At 40.6% G+C, this 10,284-nt stretch overlaps 1 protein-coding gene across 2 annotated transcripts in view; it reads right to left on the bottom strand.

The window, feature by feature from the left end:
- ndst3 (N-deacetylase/N-sulfotransferase (heparan glucosaminyl) 3) overlaps positions 1-10,278 on the bottom strand; it is a 53,220-nt gene extending 42,942 nt beyond the window's left edge. For both annotated transcript variants that reach the window (XM_008413623.2, XM_008413612.2), the window contains exons 1-2: positions 10,093-10,278; positions 6,925-8,187 (exon numbers count right to left, since the gene is read on the bottom strand). In XM_008413623.2, coding sequence (XP_008411845.1) covers positions 6,925-7,923 — 999 coding nt within the window. In that variant the 5' untranslated portion in view covers positions 7,924-8,187; positions 10,093-10,278. The remainder of the gene's footprint in view (positions 1-6,924; positions 8,188-10,092) is intronic.
- Positions 10,279-10,284: the final 6 nt, after the last annotated feature.

Raw genomic sequence — 10,284 nt, 5'->3', positions numbered from 1 at the left:
TTACACTTTATATGTTTGTCATTGTCAATATTAAAAAGCTATTATTTACATAATTACCCCAAAATGCAAAAAAAAACAAAAAAAACTGTATGTCTATGTATTTATTTCTCCTCTCCTTCCCTCCTGGTGTGATTCTTAAATCTTTTATTGAATGCTTATGTTTTTACTTCATTAACTATGAAATGGCATTTGGAAAAAAAAAACAACTAAGCTGATACCAAGAGAAAAAAAGCTTTGTGTGATTGACTTAATTAGTTCTAAAGATTAACTCCAAATTGAGCAGCAGCATAAATGACACAATGCCAAGCCAAAACACTTCAAAGAAATGAGAACTGAGCCCATTCTGGGTAACACCATTCTTGTGAGAGATTTTGTTTTTTCAGTAAGAAGTATGACACAAAATTATCACCCAGGGATTTAAAAAAAATTAAAATAAGGCCAAACACTGATATGTGTGAATTTCAAGCATCTATTCATTCATTGTTTGTGGTGCAGTCAAATGGAAAATAACTGAACCCAGTGGCAGCGGAAGATCCGAGACGTTGAAACAAGTTTTTTGTTCAGTGCTCCAGGCAAAACAGAATTCCTGTGATATAACACTATGTAGAGTTAATAAACACCCATGCACCTAAATTAGAATAAGTAAAATAACAAACAGTGGCATCAATTGTCTTCTTTTCCTTTCTCAAGGCTGACAAAACACAAAATTCTAATACCTGCAATAGGTAAAGTGCAGGTAAAATTTTACTCAAAGAAGAATCAGAAAAGTGTGAAATACATTTGTACTCAGGACCGTTTAGACAATACTTCGGAGAAACACCACTGGCAGCTGCAAGTCTTTAGGTTATCTCTCTGTCAGCGCCGCACATCTGAAATCTGAAATCAGATTGAATGAAGAGGGTCTGTGAGCATCAATTCTCAAGTCTTGCCACAAATTCCCAGTTTTGCTTAAGTCTGGACTTCAACTGGGCCATTTCAGCAAATGATCTAAACTATTTATTTGTAGCTCTTGTCGGCCACTTGCAAGGTGAATCTCCTCTCCAGCCTCTTGCTGCCTCCAACAAGTTTTCTTTCAGAGTTACCTTTTATTTAGCTCCATCCATCTTCCTATCAGCTACAACCAGCTTTCCTATCTACGCTGAAGAAAAGAACCTCTGCAGCATAATGCTGCCTCTCCCTAGTTTTATAATGGGTATTAATGTTTTAAGCTCATGTGCTGTTGTAGTTTAGTGTTGCCATCATGGCTTGTGATAAACTGTGAGCATGTATCTCTTCTTGTCACACTTAAAGAACATACATGGAGTCCATGATTGTCCTGGATTGTACTTCTATTACCTTTAGACTACTTTTCATGTTGCATTTGCAAAAAAAAAAAAAAAAAAAAGCAGTTATTTTATCATAAATAAAAGCCTAGCGGACTACATTGGGGGTCTTAATGTGGAAAAACTATAGAAACATTCAAATGGTTTAAATACTTTAGACAGAATTTACAAGGAGGTCAGTTTTAAAATCAGATCTCGAGTCTCTGTTTGACCTCCGTTATTGCAGTAAGGTCTAACAAGAAAATACCTTTCAGCCACACAATCTATGTAGAAGGTGTGTTTAATCTAAGTTTAGATAACACCCCTGAAGAAGACGCCTCATGGAAAAGAGCAAGATCAAGCTGAGAGAGGAAGAGAAGAAACGCTAGAGAGGCATACAAGCAGGCCGGTGATAATCAATGACTTAAGTGAGCAAGGAGAGAAGAAGAAGGTAAGTAAAGGCAGAAGGAGATCTGACCCATCACTGCTGACCACCCTGAGAAAGAAAGAGGCCTGCATGCACGGGTTGGAAAAAAACACCAGCAGAGAATCATTGTATATGGGTTTTGACTGACATCATCCCTCATTTTGAGAAATGTCATCAGTGGGGTGCCTTCCTGTGAATCATTTTAATAGAGGTAAAGCAGATGTGTGTGAGAGTGTGAGCGTGCGCAGACAGAAGTGGGGTAAGGATATTGTTTGTCACCGCAGGAACAGGTGGGGGTGAGACTAATGAAGAAAAGAAGGGTGGCATTTAAATTGGCCTTGCCTCGATCCTGTCTGCCGTCCTATTTCAACCAGCATGTGAGTTTTTTTGGGGGTTTTTTTCAGAGGAAAATGAGGATTCCTCAAACACTGTGACGAAGTTTCCACTTTAACTGTTTATCAGCCTCCAGGCACATTTTACATTTTCACATTGTTTGTGTGTAATTCCTATTTATTCATTGTGGAATGTTTTGCCATCTGGTATCTTGTAACTGCTAAATAATTCTACAGTGCCAGAATAATATTTCCATCCTCCATGTTGTACATTTTCCTCACTAAATCTTTATCCGCTCTCCTTCTTTTTGATGTTTTTTTTTATTTTTTGATGTAACGTGTACAGGAAAACACCTAGAAATGACCTTATTGCCATCACTTTTATAGAAAAATCAGAATTCACAGAATGTGCTTTATCTAAACCCCTGAAGAAACCATGAACAGAGTGAAGTGGGTATGTAAAATTTTCAAAATGTAAAAAGTTTTTTGTTTGTTTGTTTGCATAGGCATAAAGAGTACACTTTAATTAATCTAATATTGTACCATTTTACCATGTGGTAGCAGATGATAATAAATATATTAAACCTAAAAAAATCTTCCATCCATCATTTCAGCAAGAATAAAAGGCTTCTGAAATCAGTCATTTTCAAAATAATTGTGGTAGTAATGTCAAATAATCAAGTGCTTTTGAATTAAACAGATTTCTTTCAAGAAATATAAATAAAATCTATTTGACTATTTCCTGTAAAAACTACCACTCGCTGAACATGTTGCACTCCGAAGACCAAATGTACAAAATCCCAGGAAAGAAGTAAAACATACTGTTATGACGGCTTCAGAGTGTCAGTGCCATGCGGCATTCGTTTCCCAAAATTCTAACTAGGACTGCCACAATACTTAAATTTCCAACACAAACAGTAAGAAAAATATTCAATACTCAAAATCACAGCAAAGTTTTTTAAAATAATTTTTTTTTCTAGTTAACTCCAAAATATATAATGGATTTCAATCTACATTTTTTTTTACTTTTCTATTAAAAAGCAAGGGATGTTTTAGTCCTTGTTAAAAGACATACATAATTTAAAAGTGCCACCTCACCTCTTTATCTTCGGTGTGCCAGTGTTTGCTTCAATTTGACTGTCAACAGCCTGCGACAAATAAAGGTTCATTTTCTACTAAAATTGTATTTCAAAACAAATGCGGGTCTGGAGCATACAAAGCATATTTTTAACTAAGTACACAAGGATCTGATCCATGCAAATGTATTCAGCAGCCCTGAACTATTTCTCTCTTTCTGGTAATTTTGCTGGGTATTTTCTTTAATGATCAACTACAGCAGCCTCATAAGAAAAGTACCTCGGGTCAAAGCTTGTCAGCTAAAGAGGATCGCATATGTTTTTTGTTTTTTTTCCCCAGGACGTACTTGCCATGTTTGCGTAGTTTGAAACTTCCAGCAGTGGCCTATCGTTTTGGTCACATGAGTGGCTGCAGGGAGGCTGAGCGTCTCTGTTAATGCAGAGCTGCTGCTGGAAGAAGTGCGATAATTTGGGCAGACGAGAGTTGTTCAGTTTAGCAATTTTGACTCAAGTCAGTGTCTTTAATACCAATGTCAATTTTTTTTTTTGACAAGCTTCCTGACAACACAAGCAACTGCCTCATGGAGAGGAGGCTGTTCATTCAAATACTTAGAATAGTTTTATGTTTGTGTTGTTTTTGTTGGCAGAAACTCAGTCTTCAAATTGACCTGCTGTGAGAAGCAATTAGATCGACTCCCTGGTGAAGTTCTTCCTGATGTCTGAACTCACACTGACTTACTGTAGGCAAGACAACTCATAAGACACCTCCAACTTCTGAACAAAAAAACCCCACAAAAAATCCACTTAAAATGTTGTTAAATTTAGTGCATTATCCAACAAATGTATCTTATGTGACTGGCATAAAATTACAATTAAAGCTACAGCCTGTGGCATTATCTAGTCAACAAATTAGATTTTGACTTGAACGTTTTACAGCTCAAATATCAGTCACCAACCTGAAGACGCGTAGCAACACAAGGTGCCTACAGCAACAATTTTCACCTAAAAAGTATCAGACATCTAACCAGGATTATTTACTATAAATGACTTCCAACAAAGAGATATAAAAATATGAAATGAATCTGTTCATGTCACACCTATAATGCCTCGTTTACCCCAGCTCACACAACCATACTGTAATCTGACAACTCTACCTGAGGCTCGCCATCAATAAGGCAAGAGCTGCTAAAAATATTTCTACTCTGCCGCTTACCTTACTCTATTCCCTCATTTCCCCTCAGCATTTTGTTTCACTGAAATAGCTAAGTTTGCTACAAGCTCCTCTACAGGCACCTTGCTCTGCCTCTTCTCTTTCCCTCTAACTACTTAATCCTGGAAGTTTTTTTTTTAAGAGAAAGTCTTTCTCTTTGTGGTTGCCAACCATCCCAATATGTGAAAGAAGTGTTTTAAAAGGCACTGCCTGCACTTTTATGCTGACCCTCTCTCTGTCTATCTCTTCCATCCCCCCCATCTTCCTTTTTCCCCATCTCCCTTCCCTTCTGTTATTGCACTAGTTCACCCTCATGTATATTTATGCTACAAAGCTGAAGAGTCAGGCAGACTTAAAATGAAAACTCCAACTAGAGAGTGCTTGTGTGCTCATTTTGTGAGCATGTACTGTACATGCACAATAATATGGTGCACAGGATGTGTGTGAGTGGGAGAGGAAAAATCCACTCTCTTATCTTTTTCCAACATTTTTTTTCACATTCAGGGGTAGAATTTTTTTCTCTCCATTTCAGCTTTGACTGCATATTTTTTCTTTTCTTTTTTTTGGGCCCATTCTCGCATCCTCTTCCTAACTTATAACAAAGAACAGATCACTAAATTTCCTCTATCATCTGTCAGGAAGGATAAAAGTAAAAACTTCATCTAAATAAGTGACTAAGCAAAGGCTATTAAGCAGCATCACTTTTGGGAAACACTTCTGGTTGCAAACAATTGAAGCCTGGGACGTAATTCTTCTTGAAGCAATTCCTGAATTTTTGGAAGTGACAAACATTGTAACAATGTTTAGCTTTGAACATTGTTACAAAGCCCAAAAACAAAGAAATTCTTGGTTGGCTAGCAGTTTGTCAAATACTGGGGTTCCCAGCCGAACTTGATTGGACACCTAAATCTATGAAAAGTGATTTACAAGTCACAACATCTAGCACTGATTACAGTAAAAGAAAGAAAAAGAAAAAAAGGACAGACATGATTTAAGATTGTCATTTAAGTCCATGTGCAAGTCAACGCACACAACATGTGCACCTGTGCAGGCAGTTTGTGGAGGGAAGTGGCCGGGCCCTTTGGCGAAACCCACAGCTCAACATTTTTGTAACAGTCGGCGGGTGGCACATACCAAACAGGAAGAAGAGCAGTAAGGTAGCGTGTGAAAGGATGTTAGTTTTTCCCAGCATATGTATGGGTGAGTAAAAACAGAGAGGGAATCATTAAAAGTAAAAAAAAAGAACTGCTAAGTAGTTACAGTTTTGAGGCTATTCTTTGTAGAGGGAACTGTATTAGGAAATAACTAAAACTTCAACAATACATTGAAGGTTATTACAGATCTACGCTTGTTAACCACTGATGAAGTGTAAACCATAAACAAAAACATATATTTTATTAATTAAGCTCACCAGCTATAACATCTGTCACAAAAATGTCATTTTTTTCTAAATTATATTTCTGAACAGCAGAATTTCTCTCTTCGATAAGCAAGAGGACATTTTCCCTTTTTATCCACCTGACTGGCAACAGGTGAGTTACGGACAAAAATTTGGGAATAATTAGTGAATGAATGCTACTTTTATCCCAGAATTTTTGCCTAGTATTGCACTGAGATGAATTTAAAATTAATAATAAAGTGTTTTAAAATCTCTTGAAACCAAGATTGAAACCTTGGTTGTTTCAGGAGAATTTTTTTTCTCCTGAAACAATATCTAGATATCTATCTAGATAGTTAGATAGTTTGATAACTATCTAACAGTGATTTAAGGAACAGCTAGATAAAAAAGGAAAGTTTCTCTTTTGTATGCCTGCAGTGAGCTGGGCAAACACTGTTGTTCTTAATTCATAGCCCAAAACAGCTCAGCCTACCTCCAAAAAACATGAAAAGCTTTTTTTTTTTTTTTTTTACCATAAATAATACATTATAACATGAATCAGTATTTTAAATGCCTGCAAAAACAGTGCTTTTGTTGCATGTAAACATGAGCACGGAAAGCACATCTGCCTGTTTTGGATATGCTTGCTCGGACGAGCGTGTGCTGAAACAATAGCCATCTCGAGAGGCGAGCGGTGCAGCTGACTCTCCTTTAGTTCCCCTAAAAGGAGGAACGTGGGAAAAGAGGAATAAGAGCCATTCATCTTCTCACTGCTTCATTCACTACCTCCCTTTCTTACTCACCCCCCTCCTCTTTCCGCCTTTCACACCACATCTTTGTTCCCCTAAATGGCCTCTCTTCTGGCTAAACCCCCCACTTGAAAATGCTCTGTTGTTGCAACCCCGACAAATATGCACTTGATGCAAACACAAAGAGGCATCGCACACATACACTCACACATTACTCCTAAAAAATAAAAAAAAATCTCCTGAAACAATCCTCTACTGAAGTGGCTTACGATTCAAAGAGAAACCCTTCCTTATCTTCATCATTGCACAGCAATTGATTACTGGATTTAACAAGTTGATACCTGACTCAGGGAGCTAGTCTGATACTACTGACCCAACATTAATTCTTCCTCTATCCGTCTCTGTCTTTCTCTAATGCGCATTATCCCCACACTCATCATCCATCCAATACCTTCACATCCTTGGCGTTCATGCGTGTTCCCTCTTTGCCGACAAAAATGTCGTCTATATCCACCAGAACATGCCGGTCCAGGCCCAGGGTAAGCTTTCTGTCTGTGAGGTAGGAGATGGCATCCACCAGAATGAGTCTGTGGAGCCAGTAGCCCAGTCCCTGGCCAAAGAGCACTCGTCTCACTCCATCATACAGCCCCATGTCCTGCACCACCGTGGCCTGGAGGCCGAGGCTGAAACCAGGTCCAGCATTGTCTCCGCTGCCTGCCCCCGCTCCCTCTTTAGCCCGTGCTAACAGCACAGCCTGATATGTGGAGTGATTAGACGAGAACGAGGTCCAGTCCTCCCCAGGTAGGGCCCCTCGATCTGTGCCGGGCTTGGTCAAATGGAGGAGCGGTGAGCTGGACACCACGCAGCAGTCCCAAAGTGCCTGGTTGGTTCTCAGAACGAGCGGCAGGCCTCGCAGTTTGAGCACAGAGGGGGAATTCTCTGTGGAGCGGTAGAAGCCAATAATGCCAACTCTATACTCAGTGCAATATTGATGCAGCAGCTGTCTGTTCCATGTATCTGCATGTGCATACTTCAATAGATTCTCATAAATGATGAGCGAATACCGTCCCCGGCCTTTCTCTGTCAGCGGTGGAAGGTCCCCCTTTCCTGAGGCTATCTCCATCCGAAACTGAAAATGGGCCGATTCCAGTATGGCCACGATGTCCTGGCCCAACTGAGAGTACTGTGACTCCACTAGTACTAGCACCACCGGATCAGTGTGGACATGTGTGTGCGGAGGGTTAGGAGGGTACGGGTAGGGGAGCTGACGGTACGGGGACATGGAAAGTGGCTGGGAGCAGGCAGGCTCGGCTGATTGTCCAAGATGCATTGAGGGGGAAGAGTTTGAGAAAAGGAAATAGGCAGATAGGAGCAGGGAAATGAGGCAGCACGAGGCCAGAAGAAGCAGGAGTCTACGTAAGTGGCGCCGGAATCTCACAGCCACTGTCATCTCGAACTGCGGAGGTACTGTCCGTCAAACTAATAGATGTCTTTTTCAGTTTCACAGGCGTCTAGAGGTTTAGGAAAACCCAAGAGATTGTCTGTGTGTGCAAGACAGGAGCATAGCCACTCAGGGGTATGTCATGTCACCATGGCAGGTGAGTAAGGAAGCAGAGCCGGATTTTGGAAGAAGGGCCTTGATTGAAGAAACACAGTCGAGGTTCCTTAGCTTCAGGTCCTCACAGAGGAATCACATAGAGGGGTTGACTAATAGCTGCAGAGACGGGGGACAAGAAGAAAAGAAAAGAATAAATTCATTGCACAAGGTTGAATATCCTGCATTAGTTCTGTGTGCATTTGTGAGTGAATGTGTACCTAGGCTGTGCCACCCTGGGGAATGTGAGGGCACAGCTGGTAACTACAGAACTGATTGAAAACAACTTGCATCCTCAGGGCTTAGCCAGCCTCTGACACACACACACACACATACACACACACGCATACATGCAAAATGACATCCCAGTTAAAACATGACACAAAATTCAATCCACACAAATAAACAACAGCTGGTTGTGTGTTAATGTTGTCTTGCAGGGAGGTGAATAGGAGCTCAACTAATCAGTCCCATAAAGCTCCGCAGAGATTTCCTCTAATTGTGCCAAACTCTGAGCACCTCTGTCCTATTTCTGAACCTAATCATCTGAAATACCACAAAATTAGAGCTGGAATCCTTTTGCCAAGAGCGCTAATCTGAAGGGAGGGAGGCCCATGACAGCACAGAGGAAAAGAAGTGCGAGAATGAGAGAGAGCGAGAAAAGTGAGAAGGAGAAAGGAACAAAACGCAATGAATTATAGAAACAGACAAAAAAGAGCAGGATTAGCATCTTAATGTATGTGCCGGGAGCCAGGGAGAAGAAAAGATCCCACAGCATCTCTTTCTTTCTCTCGCTTTTTCTCTCCTCCTCCACCTCCTCCTGTTCTGTCTCTCTGTGCCCCTCTCCTCCACTTCTTTCAGTTTGAATATCAATGGCCTCTTCTTAGATTTTCCATCTCTCCCTTTTTTTTCGTGTTCTTCACTTTTAGGGAACACAAGCAGGGAGAAGGTCAAAGAGGAGGGATTCCAGCCATACTCCTGAAATATTAGATCAGTAAATGAGAAAGGGGGGGAGCAAAAAAATGGAACTGCTCTTTGGAGATCTACCAGCACAAGGATGAAAACGACATTACGTATGCCAGTAACTAGTGTGAGTTGCGCTAATTAGCGCTTTCATGAAAATACTCGTCCCCCAAAAAAATCTTGTTACATATCAGACATCAGCTATAGGTATCAAAGTATACCACAGTTACAAAAATGTTCAAAACCAATAAGATTTTCCCACACACCCTTCTTTCACGTTCAAAGTCCTTTTATTTATGTACGAAAGAAAGCTTATGTGTCTTCGGCTGTATGGAGTAGTGCAGTGCTGACTCTTCTCCAATGTTTTGCTGCACACTGGAAGTCATCTGGCTGAAATACCTAAAATGTTTACAATTTTAATTCAAGGTTATCAAACTGTCAGAATCTCCTGTATGAGATTCAGAAAAAAAAAGGAGACGGGCGATGACAAAGACGCTCTTGACTCTTTAGGAATAAACGGTGCTTTAAGCAACAGTGGAGGCGGTTTATGGAAGCTGATGGATGGTTGGAGCTCTGACTGAATGGAAGACTGATTTAACATGTTAATAAAAGGTACAACTAGGCTTTCTCGCTAAGACACAAGAGGGCGCTCGCACCGGTTGAAAAAAGACTTCACGTGGAAGTTTCACCCTCAGATTAACAACTTTAGTTGCTTAAACTAAAAAAAAAAAAGATAAAATATTATCTTTTGTTCTTTTCTATCAGTTAGCAATTTATTATTTAATTGTTGTCTTAATGTAGGATTATAGTTTTAACAAGTAATTCAGTGGTGCTGCGCATAGTGTAAACAATGGAAAGAGGCAAAACAAAACAGCCCTGTTTGACTTAATTTTCTCGTCTCGCATTGTTTTTCTTCTTTGAATAATTTCATTTAATACACCTTCTAATCCAACCGGAGCAAATCCCTGCGAAACTCTAATAACACGTAATTCAACAGTTTCCCGTCCCGCTTCACGCTGTTGTAGTTCATGTTCGGGAACCTGCACAGACTCGCCCACTTACCTCTAACCCGGGCTGAGCGGCTGCCGTGCGGGAGGAAGCGAGGCGGCGGAGCGGTGAACGCGATGCTGCTGCTACTGCTGCTGCTGGTGCCGGTGATGGGTCCGGGGCTCCAGTCTCGGTGGTGCACCCGTGTGTTTTGGATGCTGAGGCGTTGTGCCATCTCTCGCCCCCCCCGCCCCCCACCTCCTCCTC

This window comes from Poecilia reticulata, linkage group LG1 (assembly GCF_000633615.1).
Source record: "Poecilia reticulata strain Guanapo linkage group LG1, Guppy_female_1.0+MT, whole genome shotgun sequence".
In the NCBI taxonomy this organism is placed as follows: Eukaryota; Metazoa; Chordata; class Actinopteri; order Cyprinodontiformes; family Poeciliidae; genus Poecilia; species Poecilia reticulata.
This window is presented reverse-complemented; position numbering and strand designations above follow the sequence as displayed.